The sequence below is a fragment of the Calidris pugnax genome, unplaced genomic scaffold (assembly GCF_001431845.1).
Source record: "Calidris pugnax isolate Ruff unplaced genomic scaffold, ASM143184v1 scaffold163, whole genome shotgun sequence".
Lineage (NCBI taxonomy): Eukaryota > Metazoa > Chordata > Aves > Charadriiformes > Scolopacidae > Calidris > Calidris pugnax.
The window spans coordinates 296,899-316,709 of NW_015090899.1; the positions used below are offsets into that span (position 1 = coordinate 296,899).

The following is a 19,811-nucleotide window of genomic DNA, read 5'->3' on the forward strand; positions in this document are numbered from 1 at the left end:
AATAGAGTTGTTGTCGATTTTTCCAAATTACACAAATAGAACTATCTGAAGTAATGGCAATATTTGCAGGCTTGAACTTAATGAACAGCTGACTTGCACTGCTTAAAATCTAGTATTAAATTAGTAAGAATACACCATCAAATGGATTCTGATGCAATTTTAAATTAACTACTGTTTTATTTTGAAACAAACTGCCTTGTAACCAAGCATGGAGAATGCTGGAAGATCAGTAAATCATGGAAAGTAAATAAATCCCTTCCTTAGCTAGAATACTTCCAGAATCATATTTACCTTGGTTCCTGATGATCCCGGTTTTCCCTGCATTCCAGGTTGATTTTTTGGTTGCTGACCAAACTAGGTAAGTAGGGTAAACAATTTTATTCTGTATAATTTTTTCACCTTTGTCCCCCCTGCCCCCACCCCCCCAAAAAGAACAACAAAAAAAGGCAAGCAACAGCAAATCAGTTGAATCATTCTGTCTGGAAAAATAATAATAATAAAAATTTCTTTCACTATCACTTTATGAGTAAAATAATAAATATATGAAAAATTTGTCCATTATTTGCAAAAGGAAAAAACGGAAAGTTTGATTTGTAAGATGGTAGAGTAGGACATTACATTTGGTTAAAACCAGTGGATGGCCTATTTTTTAAAGCGATTTCTTTTCAACAGTTATCTGCTCGGCCTTACAACCAGACTCCTGTCAACCTCCACACCCCTGGAAGTGATAAAACTAGGCTAACATACAATCTAGCTCTCCTGCCCATGCTCCCCTGGCATCAGCTCCTTCTGGCTAGACAGGCAGCTGTATCCATGTCGTAATTCTGAAAAAAGCAACAGTGACTTCCTTCCAAGTCTAGTTTTAGATACCTACCTCTTACAAATACTTCTCTGTTTAGACACAACACAGATTATGCAGTTAACAAGTATTTATAAATACTAACAGTTATTTTCTGTGGTATAACAAGGTAGCCAACTATGACACAATCGGAATACATCGGCCCAGAGTTAAAGAGAAACAACTGGATCTCACTGATTTGCAGCTGAAACAGGAAACATCTGTAATTTATGAGCACAGAAGATGTCAATAATGACTCCCAGTATAGTCTAGGAGGTAAGAAACTACATGAAAGCGTAGCATGGTACATGAAAAATCTTAACATCTCAAGCATCACCCTTAAAAGCTTTACACAAAAGTAAAGTTGTGCTGTTATCTGCATTTTTCATTATTTAGAATTGTTTCATGAAAATCTTCCACAATTTTTTATGGATAAGGATTTAATAAGATAATTCAGAACAATGTAGCTCTGGCCTGTTTCTCAAGATATAATACCTTAGAACCACAGAAACATACAGGTTGGAAGGCACCTCCATGGGTTTAACTTCCTTTTCAGAACAGATCCAATCACAGCAGGCTGCTCAATGTCCTCTCCAGACAGCTTTTGCTACAACCTCTGTGAGCAGCCTGCTCCAGTGTTTGACCACCCTCAAAGCCAAATGCTTTTCCCATACATCATGTTGGGATTTCCTGCGTTCCAACTCGTGTCCTTCTCCTCTCTTAGCCCAGAAAAGCGTGGCTCCATCTTCTCTGTGTGCCTTGCATTTGTTATTTTTAAAATGCTAAGTCTGCTTAAGAGGTAATTTATATCACTATATAATCATGTTATACATCAATATATTTCACCTGATGCAAAGAACTATCCATGTTGATAGAAGTAATCTTAAGAAAAAAATATGAACCATGGCTCTCTTGAGCTAGGATGACTATTTTAACAGTACCTGTAAGCCTGGATTTCCTTGTCTTCCTTTTTCGCCTTTCAGTCCCTTCAGAAAAGAAGCACATTTTCTTAAAATATACATTCATCTGGAAGATGCAATCAAACCATCAAAAATAACACAAAGAGGTAAACCCTAAAATCTCATCCTCAGCCAGGCCACATCAATCTGAAAAGAGTTCAGAACAGAAACGGTGCAGAAAGATGCGATTTCTGCTCTGAACGCAGAGGAGCCAAGTCAGGACCTGAGCAGTGACACGATACTCTTGTTTTTCTTGTAGGTACTTCCATGACTTTTAGATTACTCTTCAAGAGTTCAGAACAGAAATGGTGCAGAAAGATGCGATTTCTGCTCTGAACGCAGAAGAGCCAAGCCAGAACCTGAGCAGTGACACGATAGTCTTGCTTTTCTTGTAGGTACTTCCATGACTTTTAGATAACAAGGAGGAAAATCACACTTTTTATAATATAGCAGGTAGGCAAAGGCCAGGTGGCGTTACCATGTCTATGAGTGTTTAGGTGATCTCACAGTGCCTGGGGCAGGCAGGGGCAGAACCCATCCCAGGACAGTGCTGGGGCATGTCCAAGGGCCCTGGGGCAGCAGCACAACCCACACCCCTGAGCCCACACCATTGCTTGGACCACACAGCTCTGCCCCAAATGTCAACAGCCTGCTCAGCCCCAGAAACGCAGCTGGAAATTCATACAGGACATACTGGGCAGCCTTCCTTGAAGAACAGCTAGGGCTCACTGCTGCTGTTCTTCAAGTAAGTCTTCTGTGGAGCTTAATCTTAAAAAAACCTCCAGAATTAACACCTAAGACTTGTACTAATAGTGTTGTTGCCAGATGATTTCATTAGAAACAAAGTTAATATACCTGGATACCACTTTCACCTGGGTTTCCTTTGTCCCCCTGTAAAATATTAGAAGAAAAGTCTGCTTTGTAACATGATTCATCTCAAAGACACGTAGCCTGTGTTTTAATTTAACACAGTAAATACAAGAGAAGCATCTAATAGCTTTTATTTATACTGAATGAAAACAGATCACATTATCCCCATATACGCAAACTGAGAAAAGTACAGAAAGTTATACTAAGAAGGGACTCTGTCATAGAAAGAACTATCAAAAAGAAAAGTGGATACTCATATACCAAATTAAAATTCAAAAGTACAACATAATGAGGCGGAAAATCCAGCTGGATTTTATCCACTCGGTGTATGGGAGTGGAGAAGATGTAGGCAGGGAGGAGAGGGGGACAGTATTTCTGATGGGTTAAATTTCATCTGAATGCTAAGTATGCTTGCCTTCACCCACAGAGAAGAGAGTATAAATAATTTCTGTAACACTTAGCGTAAACCCATTGAATGCAGAAGTCATAAATGACACACCAAAGAAAAAATATTTTTTTTAAATTGGAAAAAAAACAATTATATTTAATCAAAACTGTGTAAGGACAAAGTTCCGCTTCACTCGCTCCTTTTGACTTTCACTGAAATGTTTACAGTAAGTAAACATTAGTTGGGTGATTGGTAATCAGATGGTGCAAATGGTACTTAAAAAGCAGGTATGTAGGTTTATCAAGTTGTCTGACCATCATTTAATTGACATTGGTGAGAAACAGGCACCTCTCGAAAACCAATCATGCTATTAATGGCCAAGGTATCGCCCAGAACATGCCTATCTCTCTTCAGTGATTGAAAAGGAAACTTGAAGTTGTGGAGATGGCTCCTGCCCTAACTCTGACCTCTTAAATCAGTGTGACTCTGTTTAAACAGACATGAATCAAAATGTTGGGCCGAGAACATAGCAAGTCATGAAACAAAGGACAGATCAACAGGGGGTGTGCAAAACTGCATTGAATAAAGAAAAGAATTAGGATGGAATTTTTTTGATCTGTTTTGCCAGTTTTCTTGTAAGAGCCAAATGTGTGTGTTTGGTTGTTTTTTGAAAAAGAGAATATTTACTTAAATGCTAAATAGTAACAAAAGAGGAGATTTGGGACACGGCAAATATTTTCCTGCTCAAAAATCCCAGAACATAAGAGGGTATTTATGCTTGCTGTATTTCGTTGCGTTGTGCTTGAATGTAAAGTATTTGGTTTGGTTTCAAGTTTTAAAATAAGCTATAGCTGAAAGGTTTCACTTCTACCATCAGGTGCCCAAACTGTACTTTTTTTTCTGAATAATCAAGAGTTTGTCACATTTATGGCTCATAACCCCAGTTAACCAGCAACATACATTCTGACTTGCATTTTCATATTAAATGAATCATGGTTTTTGCAAAAGATTCTTCAGCTTAAAATTTAGAGAGGTTCCATAAATTTTAACAGAATCTCCCTTCTTAAAATCAGTATTACTGTCTTGTATGTACCTTACATGACCCTTAGATGTTTATATTGAACATATGGTGATAATTAAGCTAACTAAACTATTGTTGTGACACTGACTCTACTCAAGACACTCTTCCATTGGGATTCAGTACATTTTGAAAGACTTAAGCCAGGAAATCTTTGTCCTTATGTACTCTTTTAAGCGTTACACTGTTTTGAAACTGGTCAGAAAACTAATTTTTTTTTACATCTTGTCTTAGAAAATGGAACTCAGATTCCATTACCTCATTTAGCTGAAATAACCTCATCTAAATTTGTGCCATTCTGTAGCCTCCATTGACCAGGGAACTTGTTTCAGTTGTCTAAACATAGGCATTTAAGATGCTCTAGACAACCCAAGGCATGCCTGTATGTGTCTATTGACATCTGAAATACTTTAGCATACCTAAGACATCCATACATGGCTGGCAAATCTAGCACTGGACATACAGTAAACCTTCTGGAGTAGAAGCTGAAGTCTAGTGGAGTACTTCTGCATGGGATTTTCATAAAACTTTACATATAACACCACCTTTTTAACTTACTGCTGCTTTACCCTTCAGCTTTTCTTTCTGCAGTGAAGTACCTGATTCAACTCTACTTCTGTAATGCCTTTATATGAAGGGCTTCATCCTTCAAAAGCTAGTCCTCTGCCTTGCTGGTAATACCACACAGATGCATTATCATTTTTTACTAACTGCTTATTTCTATCTGACATGTTATCTGAGCTTCCATTGCTTTTATGGGGTTTCCTGTTTATTCTGAAATGTGTAATTTGAATACGCAATGGAGGAATCTTTGCCTTGGTTGAGACTCCAGTATTTCCCAGGAAACATTGCTAGATTTCCAATACAAGTATCAGAGACATTACCTAAACACACTTAATTTATTTTTATACAACTTTTTCTATATATTCAAATTTGAAGTTATTATTAAATCAGTTCAAATGTCATTTTAAAATTTAGTTAACTTACTGATTTAATTGTTCTAATTTAATTAATGTTAAGGTATCACTACATTTTTACATTTAAAATGTACATTTAAGTATTAAGTACAGGCTGATAGCAAATATAGCAAGATTTTTAGCCTTGACAACTTGTTGCTTGAATAAATATCTAGCTTGAATAGCTGCCAATAAAGCTTGTTACAGTAAATTGAGTAAACTAGTAAACTACAGTAAACTAAGGAAACAAGCCCATCTATTACATGACATCAGATCACTTGTACTGCTCCAAAGAAACAGTATAACCTTAAAATAAGGTTTGTACTTGTATATGTCAATTAAGAAATTCATTATAAAAAAATTCTGTCATGTTCTCATAAAAATACAATAAAATACTGAAAGTAATAGCAGAACAGCAGTACTCGTTATCTTCCAAAGCAGTGAAATATTTCATTTCCAGGATGCACATATTATTGTTTTAGAAGTGTCCCAAAAAAAGAAATCTTAATTAAAATCTAGACTAAAAATGTAATGCATACAAGTCAGAGCTTCAGTTACAATTAGAATTAATTGATTTACAGCAATGGAACTAATTTGACTAATTTCACCACTTTTGAACCATGACAGCTGACAGGTGTTCAGTCCTGAAATTCTACTCAAATCATGTTATTGAAGATAACAGTGAATATTTGTTTCCCCATCTGTTTCAAATAAATACGTAGTGTTTCTTTCGCATAAATTTTAAAGTATAAATACTTGGTCTTTCTCTTTTTTGGTTGAGTTACATAGAAGAAAGGTGTTGAAAAACATCATCTAGAAAACAGAACCCTGTTAAGTTCTTTGTAGTTACCCACAGGGCACAAAGAGTAATGATTTTCAATTACTTCTAATTTTCAGGTTCTTAAATTCCATTCTATAGACAAAGCATGGCTGATTTTTCCTCAAGAGACTCAGTTCACACTCCAGTGAGTCCTCTGATTTACAGTAAGATAAAAATAAATCAGTATTTTAAAACAACAAATATTCCAAGGGCTTTCCAGCTTCCAGTCAAACAGAAAGTTCTGCCTTCTTGGCTGAGATAAAACAGAGAGATTTCAACCACACAGGAGAGTTTCAGTAGAACGCAGCCATACTATAGAACGATCTCTAGGAAAAAATTTCTAGAAAAAAATTCTAGAAAATCATTTAATGTGATTTCAATTACAGCTTTAAATTATGCAAAAAGCTGTGTGCTTGAATTCCAAAACATATCAAAGAACAATATTTCCTATAATCTCTTCAACCTGGGACTCTTTAGAAGCATGTGACTGTCAGAAAATCCTACATATAGGATTTACATAAAAATAAGGATATCTATCCAGATAAGTCAAACATCAATACGAAATTTTGCAGTGTGTTCACAAAACATTTCTTCAGCAATGAAGAATTTCAGCACAAGCACACCTATAGCACTGTTTGATAGATAATAAGGCTGCACCAGGAGATGATGAGATCAGTGAAGCCATGACCTTTATGAGAAGTCAGTATGCAAGAGGAATAAAATAGGTTTGTCTGAAAAGAAGAACCACCTGTACAGTAGAAGTAGGACCCATCTAACCTAACTTTTGCCATCTAAAATTTCAACATTTAATTTAGCTAATTGTCTAGGCTTCAGCTATGGTCAAAGAAAGGAAGAAGTGTGAATTAATGACTCCCCAGGGAGCTCAGACTCTCTCAGCTAAATACGGAGAGAACCTAGACAGCTTGTTTGGATCAGGTAACTCTTAATTGAGCTGAATCTGTCCCAGCTGCCTAGGGTTAACTGTCCCACAAAAAACTTTGTGCAATAGACTTTATAGATGTAGCACTTGCTATAAGATTAAGTAAATATAGACTCATGGATCATACCATTATCTACTATAATTCATAATGGACATTTCATTAGTACCTATGTCATAGCATTTTATGCTAACAGTTTCGCCATTTTGGTCATTCTCTCCTCCCTAATGAAAACATATTGTTTTTCTAAAGAATGGGCCTTACAAAATATACCATCAGTTCTCTGATAATAATGATATATTTAGAAAAAGGATTTCCTTTAGTAATGATCACTTATAAGAAAAGCACTTCCAATAAAAGATGCGGTTAATGTAAAACTGGAAAAAACACTTACCTTTATACCCTGGGTACCAGGAATGCCTGGGTAGCCTGGTTCACCTGGAGCACCTGGCACTCCTAGTTCTCCCTGAGTAATACAATAGCTTTGTGTTAGTCCAGTGCAGTGTGGAAAAACATATATTGCATGTTTTCTCAAGGTCACATGATACACTTTATCTGTGATATTTTGTAATTTTATAACTGAGGATGGAGAATTCATGAATGGATGTTGAATACAGAGAAGCCACAAAAGGGACTCCTGGTTCTTAACCTCAGTTTTCCAGTATCTATCTCCTTTAAGTGCTTTTTAATAGAGTTGTTGTCGATTTTTCCAAATTACACAAATAGAACTATCTGAAGTAATGGCAATATTTGCAGGCTTGAACTTAATGAACAGCTGACTTGCACTGCTTAAAATCTAGTATTAAATTAGTAAGAATACACCATCAAATGGATTCTGATGCAATTTTAAATTAACTACTGTTTTATTTTGAAACAAACTGCCTTGTAACCAAGCATGGAGAATGCTGGAAGATCAGTAAATCATGGAAAGTAAATAAATCCCTTCCTTAGCTAGAATACTTCCAGAATCATATTTACCTTGGTTCCTGATGATCCCGGTTTTCCCTGCATTCCAGGTTCGCCTTTATCACCCTACACAACAACACAAGAGTGTGGCTGGTACATCAGTACGTTTTGTCACATGTGGAATGACTAGCAAACATACACAGACACCGCTGGGAAATTGGTTCTGAAAAATAGGCACAGGCAGTGACTGAAAGGCTGAAGTTCTGCTCCCTCACAGGAAACCTCAAGTTTCAACGTTTTCTCAGGAAAGATGAGATACTGATGACAAAATGGGATCTGCCAGCCCCTGCTCACCTGTCCCTTCCCCCCCTGCCTAATTTCCCTTGCCCGGTCATACCATGTTTGTGTGTACTGACTTCACATTTCCACCACCTTATTTTATAAAACTCTGAGAATCCTCAGACCTGTCTGAGCCAAAACATTTACTTACGTTTTTACTTATGTTTTGGGTTTTACTGTAGCCTATGAATTAGGTGTATATTCAGCATAAGGATTTTCATTAAAATCTAAGAATTACTGATTACTCCATGATGCTCTTTTGTAAGAATGACCATATTAAGAATGATTCTGTAAGAATCAGTTTATATTCTGAATGAGATAAATATACAAAACAAAAGCATTTTTCACCAATTAAAACTAATTTTTAGTCATTTCATAGGTGTTCAATCTTCTTGACCAATGAAAACATTAACCACTTTAAAAAATGCTACCTTCAGTATACAATTTTAAATAAATACATATGTACTTTTGGATATAAAATAATATATGGGTGGAAATGGACCTAAATATAAACATGAAGTTTGGAAAATGGATTCTATGCTCCTAAATATTCTCTAGGACATACAATTCAGTGCTTACTGGCCAAAATTAATCTTGGATTAAATTAAAAGGTTACGCTAACAGGTCTGAATTATAGTATCTGTTTTAGTTTCTGGGAGCATGGGTCAAATTAATTCTTGCTGTAGCTGCAGTGCAATCAATAAAGTTACATCTGAAATAAATTTGGCTCCTCGGGTGGAAAAAGCAGCACGTAACGTTATTTAACACAACTAAAATATAAATAAATGTAACATGGGCAGAGAGTTCTGATATGTACTGAGAATTATCTGGCTCCCAGCATTGCAGAACATTTTCCAGGACTGTGAAGCTGAAACAAAGTCTCATGACCACGTCTGCAACTGTTCCAAACCTCATGGGATGACAGCCACCATTTACTGAGCTATATTAAACTCTCTTGAGACTGAACTATCATGTAAGGTAATATTGCAAAAATCATACAGCTAACTCGCTAATATTCAACATATCAAAAGATTAGTTGCAAAAACCTGGTATTTTCTCATCTATAAAGCAGTAATTTATCAGTCACAAGCAAATCAACACGAACACTTACCTTAGGCCCGGGAGCTCCAGGTAGACCAAATGAGCCTTCTGGTCCCATCAAACCCTATTTATTTGTGAAAAAGGCAGAGACATTTCTGTACTAAGCCAATGGATTCAGTGTGTATTAGTATTATTATATAGTAGTATATCAGTGTATTAGTGTATTAGTATTATTAGTATTATATTTCTATAGTGAAATAAACAGGATGGAAATATAATATATTTCATCATATTACCATGAGGTTGTAGCTCTGATTACAGCAGAGTAGATTATTTAGCCCTTCTATGGCCTAAGGAAGGGCTACTGCTCAATGGAAAAAAAACATGCAGGAAAAAAGCACAGCACTGTCATGGAACACTCCTGAGAGAGAAAATTCTGCAACTCAAAACCCCGCCTGTGTGATCTAATCTTTAACATATTTTTAACATGTCCTTAGCTATAATTGAACGTGACACGAGAGTTTCTTGGTTTCCATTTAGTGTTCCCAAAACCAACAAGAGTATATGTGACATTTTGTAAATCTCCTTCTTTCTGATTGTGTCCCTCAACAGTTGCCGTGCCGTGACTCCTTTTGCAAACTTCATGGAGATTTATCGGGAGCAGCTAACTTTGGGGCCAGACCTTTGCATCTTCTGCAGAATCTTCAGGACTCAACTGTTCATTCAAGAACTCAGCAGCTTCTGCTGTTTCAGACTATGACACCTTAACACATGTACAAAGCCAGAGAAATGCCAAAACAGACCCTTAGACTCCTCTCATGGAAACATGTTGATAAAGTCATGTTTAGCTGTCTGTGTTCCATACATAAAATAACAGCTAAAGGGTGTTAAATCATCAAATGCCTGTCTTAATTTCTGTTTAAAGCTACTCTCAAGTATACATTAGAAAAGAAATCTTTTTTGAAGATCATTATTTCCCAGCAGGAATTACCATTTACAGTATTTCCACATCTGGTGTTAGTATATGTCTTTCTCATCACTTAATCTCACTTTCCTTTGACTCTAGAACTGCATGCATCAATAAAAACAATACATTGTTATTGTTTTATTTGGACTTGCATATATACTCTGAAATATGATCTGCTATAAGACAGTACCTTAAGACATAGCATAAAATAAAAGCATAATAACACAGAAAGTCAAACAATTAAATAAGGCCTGAAAATCAAACTTGTCAGAGATTTTAATCAATTATGCTAATTTTTAGTATTTTCAAAAACTGTTGTTATTATTGTTAGTTAATCTTTGCCTTCAAATAGATGAAAAAAATACCACCTTCCATTTAGTATTAAATGTTAGGAATGTTAGGAGTGACATTATCTCAGACCTCCTTCAAAAGTTACATGTGATCAAAAATAAATATATGTCTACAGTTATTTGTTACACAGATTGCAACTCATTATTTTGCCAAAAATATCTTTCTTCACTAAAAGGAAGGCTTTGTTTTTGCAAAAATTAAGAAATTGCAAAGAATCAGAGTATTTGGAATAAGAAGTCATTCTTTGTAGCCAGTGTTTTCAGCATTTAATAATTTTTTTAGTATTTCACCTGTGCTTTACTGTTAACTGAGGCAGCACAGATTAACTCAGGTTTCTTTCCTGCTGTGTTGTAAGAAAGTACTGGTCACCAAAACTTTCCATCAGTAAACATAGCAACTTGCTCTGTAGGCCATAGACACAGGTCTGGGAATACAAATAAATGGTATCAATCACAAGACTAAAACTTGAGTAACTTTGCTGCCAGTTCTCCTCCGTCTCAGACTTTTCCCGTTCCATCAACTGCACATGAAAATTATTCTATTAAGCTTCAATTTCTTTAAAATAACTAATAGTATCAGACATCAAATAATTTCCAACACTTTCCTGAAATTTGACAATTAGATCTGCTTGTTCTTACTTATATAGAAAATCAGTCATCTTATCAAAGATGATGCAGTTAAACTAGTATAATCTATTATTTGGTAAATAAAGGTTTACTATACCCTGGTGCCATTTCTTTCATAATTTTGGAATAGACATTAACAATTCCTCTCCAGATGGAGTAAAGATTCTGAGGTCTGCTTCCACTCAAAGCAAGAGACAGTGTAGTCCCATTAAATATTTGCTTATGGCGAATGTTCAGCACCAGCTTTGTTACAGCAAGTGTAAGAAAATATTAATTTGGTTTCGGAACCCAACTTCGATTATATTAACTGTCTTAACTCGCTTATACATCAGGCCTGCTTGTCCACTTTTTCTCTTTTTATTTATGTAGCAAAATAAAGTTTTATTAATTTTCATTTCTGTGTAAGACTTAATACAGTTTAGCTGTTTCAAGTCAAATTTCATGTTATCTATTGACCTCCTCACTTCTGAAATACAGCTCTCTTCATTGTGTGGTCTTTTTGCGTTCCTTGAAAGCTACCAGCCTTTTACAAAAACCGTTATGAGATTATTATTTTTCTTCTCAAATTCCTGTTCTGTGCTCGTTACTAGCATTTTAATCAGTAGAGAACAGAAAGCGCAAGTTTGGGGAGGGATAGCGGGAAGGGATGAGAAATGTGACTGGGGGATTTCTGGCTCCTTTCAAACTGTCACCTCAAAGTAGCCCTGTGTTTCAAGTCGCATAACATGGTGGGAGCCTACCCTCTACCAACTCCACTTCTAGTTTATGACCACACCAGTCCTTGGATTACAGAAGTGGTAAATGTTCATCACAGATGTCCCTCATTTATCTCAGATCATACAAAGATATCATATCTCATGTATGATATCTCATATCATACAAATACTATGTGTGCAGAATAGCTTCTTTTTTATTAAATTGGGTATGTGTATATATCCCCATTGACATGCAAACATATACCAGTGAAAGCAAATCGGAAAATAAGTTTAGTATAACTAAAGGTCAGACATATAGCTGCAAGAAAGGGAGAAATAAAACCCAGTTGTCCTGGCTTTCTTTCTTGCATTTTTGTTACCAGGACATATTTAACATATACCATTTAAAAAATTACAGGAAGACAACTACATGAAATCAGTAGGCTGCAAAAAGAAAACTTTCAGATGCAACACAGGAAAAGCTTGAGAACATAATCTGAAAACTATGGCATGTAAAATTAAAAAAGAAGAGACTGTCCTGAATAAAAAAAAGATCAATTCAAGGACATAAAATACAGTATTACACCCCCATTTTCCAGACCTGACACTACTTATATGGCAGATAAATTAATAAATTACTGACATTGGCAATGTAATAGGGATAGTTATTAGTGAAGAAGAGCTTGTTACTGAAGAACTTTCCCAAAGTATTAATAGACCATTCAGAAGCTTTCCATCTGTTTCTTCTGGAACAAACATATTCAGCATGACTAATACAAGGAAAATCCCACTATCTTTTCTGGCTGAAATTCCCTAATGCCATATAATGTACTCAAATATTCCATGCATCAATTTCCTACTTACTCTATCAGGTGACAAAAGATATATTAAATGAGCTGACAGGAAACATGAATAAATTATTTTCAAGTGTATTAAGAACCAGATGTTATTTATCTAAATGAAATTAGAAGAAAACATGGTAGGTGAGTTACGTGAATAAATACATACACTTTGGAATCCCACGAGTCTTTATTATAGCTGATGATACAGCCTTCTTTCCAACATTTTGTTCAACTTTGCTTGGAAAGAAATGGAGAAAAAAATTCCAGGAGTAGACAAGGAAAGTGATTAGAGGCACAGGTGAGAGGCCAAACACACATGTGTTAACAAGGAGTAGGGACATTTGAACTTCCAGTTCAGGCAATGTTTCATCCAAATTTGATCTAAGCAACTGCAATAACTGGTTGTCAAAGAAATTTACTCTTTCCAGAGACGATCCTTGCATGACTGAAAAAGTTCTTTAAGTTCATGAAAAGAAAATTAACCACCATTAATTTCTCACTTTATACAAAAGGGCTTCTGACAGCTGTAATGTAGTGGTCATGCCTCAGTAGAGTCAGGAAAGGAAAAGCTGCTGGGTGGATGCACCTGTACATCGTGCATGAAATTCTGAATGTATTGAGTGACAGAGCAGCCCAGAATTTGTAAAACCCAAAACTGGTTTCAATCTTTCTCTCCAACCAGGACTGCACTGGTTCTGATAGGTGAGACATTTTATTAAGGAATTGCGAGCACGGAAAAAAGAAGTGAGCTCTTCAATACATTTACAGACATTCATATGCTTATATATAATCTTAGTTATCTGGAAACCAGAGTCAAGTGTTTTAAAACCTAACATTATTCAGAGAGCAAGTTCAAGTGCACTCTGCTTTGTCTGTGGTTGTCTACAGAGATATAGGAGAAAGCACAAACCACACCCTTAGCTCTTTGGAGGGTTTTTTTTGATGAAAAACAATGAAACAAAGTGAAAAATTAAGAAAAGAAATAGGAAAGAACATGAGATCTGTGGACTGTACAGCTTTAAAAAGTCTATTTACAGTTTAATAACCTCCTCAGCTTCTTCAAGGGATAATCCACATATCCATTTGGATTCCACATGACCAAGCAGTACTCAGCACAATGCCAGCATGCTAAAGATTTAAGAGTCCTTTGTCAAATCAGTGATCTCAGCATCACTCTGACAAATGCATAATCAAAACCAAACAACCACCCCAGATGGTTGAGGTGAGGTTTACTTGTGATGGGATAGATATACACTACTGGACAGACACAGAGCACGCCTTGACATACAGGACTGTGTGTGACCATTCCTCCCTTTGGAGGTCCGAACAACCTGACTGATGACAAATAAAATCTAGCACCTCACTTAAATGCAACTCAGATGCAAGATCAAATAGAAACTCAGGAGGGGTCTGCAAATATATTCTCTCTGAAAAGTAAAAAGTCAGGCTACTACTCAGACTTAAGCATCTGAAGTTCACCCACCTTCTGACTGGAGAGAAAAGGCAATCTTCACAGAAAAATAGGGAATAAATGGCCAGCGCCCACAACTGACGTAACATTCTATTAAATTAAAGACCTTCTCATCAAATAATCAAGCAAATAATCCCATATAAAATTATGAAATCCCAATAAATTTAAGGCAGAAAAAAACCCAGACATGCGTTCAGACAGAGGGCAGTGGGTGTTACAGATACTGAAAGGACTTCAACTGAGCTGATGTGCATAATCAAAACTTCAACGCTAAGATATAATAAGAATTAGCGAGTATAGAGAGGACTCAGATTTAGACAATCCTTAGGCCAAGTACATGCTCTGTTTAGCCAGGCAGGCATATATTGCTCTTATTAGCACGAGTTGGAGAAGAGGCTCTTTCTAGAAATAAAGAACCATCCAGCATCCATATATATTGTAACTGGAGCACACAGTCTTCTGTAAATCCTTTATTGCCAAGTCTGCTGGGTATGAGAAGAGCGTGGGACTCCTTATCACCTAGCTCAGAAAACCCACAAACCAAAACTGCCTTAGCATCTGGCCAGATGTAGGCAAAAATCTGGTTAAATGCATCTGAATTCATCTTTTAGTGATCCTTAGACAGCAATGGAAAAGTAATAAAGCATGATCTCTCTCCATGACTTCAACTCCCAGAAGTGTAGAACTCTAAAGGAAAGCAGACTGTATTTCCAGTTGAAAGCAAAAGAGACAAAATTTTGGAAAACTCCATTCATTAAAATGACATCAAGAACAAATTTCCCACTCTGGATTCAATACTCTAAAGGGAATAAGAATGTGTGACACGATGTTCAAGACTCATATGTGACTTAGATATCTGACAAAACAATTGCAGTATCTTCCCAGAAAAGAAGAAAAACCCTTTTATTACTTCACTTGGGGATGGAAACATGTTTTCAGTCACTATTTGCTTATAGCAAGCCATTAACCAGGGCTCCCCATAAACAAACTCCTCCTAAAGCTCTGAATTCCAGTACATGAATGTGTATTTTCTTTTTCTCTGGAGAAAAGATGACTCCTGGTTTTGGGTACCCTTTCTGTTTTAGGAGGGAAACCTGCACCAGTAGCAATCTGGGCAGAGAAGTGCCATATCCTGAGGAGCATTCCAGTGCTAGTATATAAAAGACCCTTACACTACTAGTTACCTTCATACTCCAATGGTTAACTTGGTTACGTGCAGCAACATGAAGTTATGCATGCCTGCATGGACCAAGATGGTCACACACCTGTGTTGCTGACTTCCACCCAGATAAGGATTCTCTTTAGAATGGGGAATGAATGATGCAGTGGGATGTAAGCCCCAAATAGTTTTGTATCAGGTCTGCCCTTATGTACTCTGCAGTGGGATGTAAGCCCCAAACAGTTTTGTATCAGGTCTGCCCTTATGTACTCTAGAAGACGGTAAGCTTAACTAGGATTTTAGAGACACTCAACAAAAAAGACAGAGGATCAAAAGGTCCACCCTGAGATCCTTGGCATCCTCTTTCTTGGAGGTTCCTGTCACCCACCAAAATGAGGAACAAGCTACCACAACAACTCGTGTAAACATCACTGGAGTCACTGAGAGCAGAAAAGAAAGGTCCCTGAAAAGACTATTCCTGTCCTGCAATGAGAGGTAGATACCAACAGTAAGATGGCCTTAGCAGTGTGACAGCAGACTAACCACTGAGGAATGAACATCAAGCCCTTTCTAGAGAGCCACTGCATCTCCTGTATTTGGCCTTGCAGATATAAGTATGTATTGCTTTAAGTTCAGAATGAGCCATCTTCCTTTATTCTACTTCTAACACTACAAAGTGGCATCTGAAACCTGTTTGTCTTTTGGAATGAATGAAATCTAGCCTGATGGCCAGATGTCAAGAGGAAGTTCACTAATGACGAAGCATTTTCATAGATAAAGACCTTGAAAAGACATGGGGTAGATAAATTGAGAGACAGAAAAGTTATCAAACTGAACAACACAACCTGGTAACAATTGCCAAAATCCAAGAACCTGGAGCAATGTTCTCTCACCTGTTGCCAAAATATCAAGAGGCTTAACGTAGCAACAAGAGCAGCAGAGAGAACAGTTCACAGCTTTCACCCACAATTTCCACACTTCAAATATGCTGCCAGGCTAAAAACTTACATTTGCCATAGCCTTGTCTTTTGCTGCTGATAGAAGGGATATTGTGACTTCTAACCACAGCTTCTCTATTTAGGTATAAAATGGTAAATGCCATTTGTACCTACAGTGCAGGCATCACTATCTAAGCTTCTCGGTCTCTTCTTCCATTTCATGAATGCCATCTGCTTATTTCTAATGAGTTTTCTGAAGCTCTGTCCAGTGCATTTGCTTCTTGCTGCTATTCAAATCCCTCAGTGTTGTCCAGATAATTTCATTTACTACTTCCTTTTACCCTTCCATTTCAGACAGAATTAATTACCAAGGGAATTATTGCTCTGAAATTAATTTTTGTAAAAAGTTTTTAGATTTTTGTTCTCTTATTTATCAAGCAATGCTATCAAAGCATTTATAAGAGTCTGATACATCTTCTCAGCTTAGATACTAGAAAACTGATCACTATTGTATGAAAATCAGTATCACAGAGTTGGACTTGTTTATTGGACTTGGTGATTATTTATCTTCAAATGCATTGTCCAAGCTAAAGAAATAAAGCAGTATCTTACAGTTTTCATATTTACAGTAATCATATTTATCCCAGTAATAACACTACAGAAATGCTGAAATTTCCCAATTAAATATTTTCATAAATAACTGCTTTCTTGGCTTCCTAAGAAACTGAAGTTTCTTCTATTTCTATTCTTCCCATTGTTGTCACTCATTAAAACACTTGCATAGGCCATTCAGCTACACATCAAGATGTGTTAGCTTAAGGTCAAATATAGGGTAAAACAGAGGTTCTTTAAGTAAATAAAAAGTCACACCAAACATCTTATTTATGATGCTAAGTCACGTATCTCTCAGGAATGTCAAAAGCATTTTAGTTAGCAAAGAAGAGAAAATATCTCAAGGAGAAAACAAAAACTGCAAAAAGACATGTTCACAGTGAGGATGATTAATAATGGAACCATGTAAATACTGTTGAACTTTTCAATAGAGAAGATAATTATTTTTAAGGCCGAATATGTTCAACCAATGGTGAAATTCCTACTAATTAATGAAAGATCTCTGTTACTAGCAGCTGTGCCTTTCACCTTTAAAATGTCCATTTTTTAAAGTCTATACTTACTTGCACCAACTTGCAGAGGAATGTAAGTTACTACTGTGATTTCTAAAGGATTATTTAGCACACAGAAATTACCTTACTAGGACAGTAACAAAGGCATGGTAAGCTGGACTGTCCAAAAAGAATTATTTTCAGCTTCCTACATTACAGAATAAAAATCTCTCTTAAAGCATTTTGGTTATTCAGTGACCTCAGCTCTTCTCAGAGTCTCCGTCAAAGGAGCACTACCACAAAAGCATCCTGAAATTCATCTTCAGAAGTCCATTGCACACTATGACAACATTTAAGTCAGTCTGAAGTTTCAAAATAAATTTGAGTACTCTCAAGGTTAATTCAAAGTTAATTAATTCAGAAAGCAAATTTAATTTAAATGTGTTTCCTGGATTTGTTTATCAAATGTACAGTCAGGAAATCAATTTTAAAAGAAAAGCTGGCATATAATATTTTCAGGGGAATTCAGAGATTAGACTTAGTCTGATCATATTTGCCAACCTGAAAACTGCTACTTTATGCTTATTACAAGTAGAGAATGACAGCATCAGAATTATTTGTTCATAGTAACACCATTTCACAAACTTACAGTATCCCCTGGTGACCCTTTTGCTCCTGGTTGACCTGGTGGTCCAATTTCACCCTATATTTTTTACATAAAGAGAAGAATTATGTGATTAATGTATGTATAGTTAAAATATTTGTTAAATATTCTTCGATTATGAGATGTTTAAATTAGGATTATTTCTCAAAGTATTATGAAATTAACTTTGTTACTTTAAACTTATTCATTCCTTCTGGAATAGTTGAAATAAAACCTAATGAGAGGCTTTCAAATATGCCACAAAGAATTTGAAGCATGTCTCCATTCATTTGCAGCATGACTTGATGTCCTAAACCTCCACTATGAAAACTCTCCTCCGGGCACGGATTATACCCTTATTTTGGAATGGATATACATAGGCACAGGTTTTAACAGTGTTTTGAACTGTTAATAATACCTTTTGTCCTTTTGCTCCTTGATTTCCAGGGATTCCAGGAATTCCCTGATGGGGAAAAAAGAAAACCGTTTAAATATATAGAATAGTTTCTCCAGAAAATAATATTTAACCCCCCCTTCACGTCCTCATAAATTTAACATTTGCCATATGATCGGAGTTCAAAACACGGGCAGGAAATAGAAAATTAAAAAAACACATAAAGAGAAAAGAGCTTCAGCTGGAAACGTGCAAAATATTTCATCTGGGGATACAGTGCAACACTAATGTTCTGTCACTTCCCAGTGCTTTCATGCCAGGAGTCCGTGTCTGCCACGTGGCAGGCTCAGATACTCCCAGTTGCCCATCAAGGGCTGAAATGCTTTTCTGGAAACCCTGAGCGACACAGGGAAAGAAACCACGTTTCATTATCCATAAGGTTTCCCACATAAGATAGAGCAAATGCCCTGGTCAACAGGACCATGAGTATAACAAGTCCTATTTTCCCACCTAAAATACAGTGATTACACAAGAGAGAGCTATAATGGTAGTTGATGTATGCTAGCTTCTACCTCCAGAAATGCTTGAAGATCTCTGTCATCTCCACAGCTTCATTGCTCATTTCAGCTCTCCAGTATACCTCACAGTTTTCTTACTGTGATCATTTAATTGAACATAATTCAGTTTTAAAACAAAACTCCATATATATTTAAAACTGTAGTCTACATTCAGTTAATCTATTTTTTGTCTCAAGTAAAACTGTTGAAATTTATTGGACAGACACTGTTCTTACTTGTGTCATCATTAATCTGCAGGAAGAATTTGGCTTACAGACTTTGCGTTTTAATCTAATACTGAAATTAATAAACTGCAGTGAAAACAAGAGGTCTGTTCTAGACACCACTAAAACAAATGTATTCTGTGGGAAAAAAAATTAACACGAACGTCACAACCAGGAACAACCTGATAGTTTCCATATGGATTGCATCTGTGCAACGCTGGCTCGGAAAAGAGAGTTCCATTGTTTTGCAGTTTACACCCAGCTTCTAGTTAATAATGACCCCATCAAGCAGAAACAGTTCGTTGGTCAATGGCACATGAGTTAACAATGACATCCTGAGTATATTAAAGGTCATCAAAATTTAAACGTACCTATCATTAAAAGAAGAGATCAAAAAATATAATAAACAGAGCCAGAAAACAATGCCTCATTCTGAGACTTCTATTCACATTGTGTAACATAACTCCTCTTGCTAAACTTTTGTCCAAAACCATCTTAGATCTTCTGCACAAATAAAGAGATGGGAAATAGGCCATATTTATCACCTCATTTAGGAACTTCCAGACATGTCCATGAGTTCTCAGTATAATTATTTAAGTTAATTTCTGTAGCTGTAAAATGTAAAACTAAATTATAAATACCTATACCTGTAATACAAAACAGAATTTCCTATATGTTGAAAAAACCTCTCACTAGGCAGCAACCTTC

The 19,811-nt window shown here is 36.2% G+C and overlaps 1 protein-coding gene across 1 annotated transcript in view; it reads right to left on the bottom strand.

Moving 5' to 3' along the window:
• Positions 1-19,811, bottom strand: part of COL21A1 (collagen, type XXI, alpha 1) — a 154,052-nt gene that overhangs the window by 14,850 nt on the left and 119,391 nt on the right. Inside the window, exons 18-24 of the mRNA XM_014948592.1 lie at positions 18,347-18,391; positions 17,935-17,988; positions 9,204-9,257; positions 7,826-7,879; positions 7,242-7,313; positions 2,653-2,688; positions 1,780-1,824 (exon numbers count right to left, since the gene is read on the bottom strand). Of these exons, the coding sequence (XP_014804078.1) occupies positions 1,780-1,824; positions 2,653-2,688; positions 7,242-7,313; positions 7,826-7,879; positions 9,204-9,257; positions 17,935-17,988; positions 18,347-18,391 (360 nt within the window). The remainder of the gene's footprint in view (positions 1-1,779; positions 1,825-2,652; positions 2,689-7,241; positions 7,314-7,825; positions 7,880-9,203; positions 9,258-17,934; positions 17,989-18,346; positions 18,392-19,811) is intronic.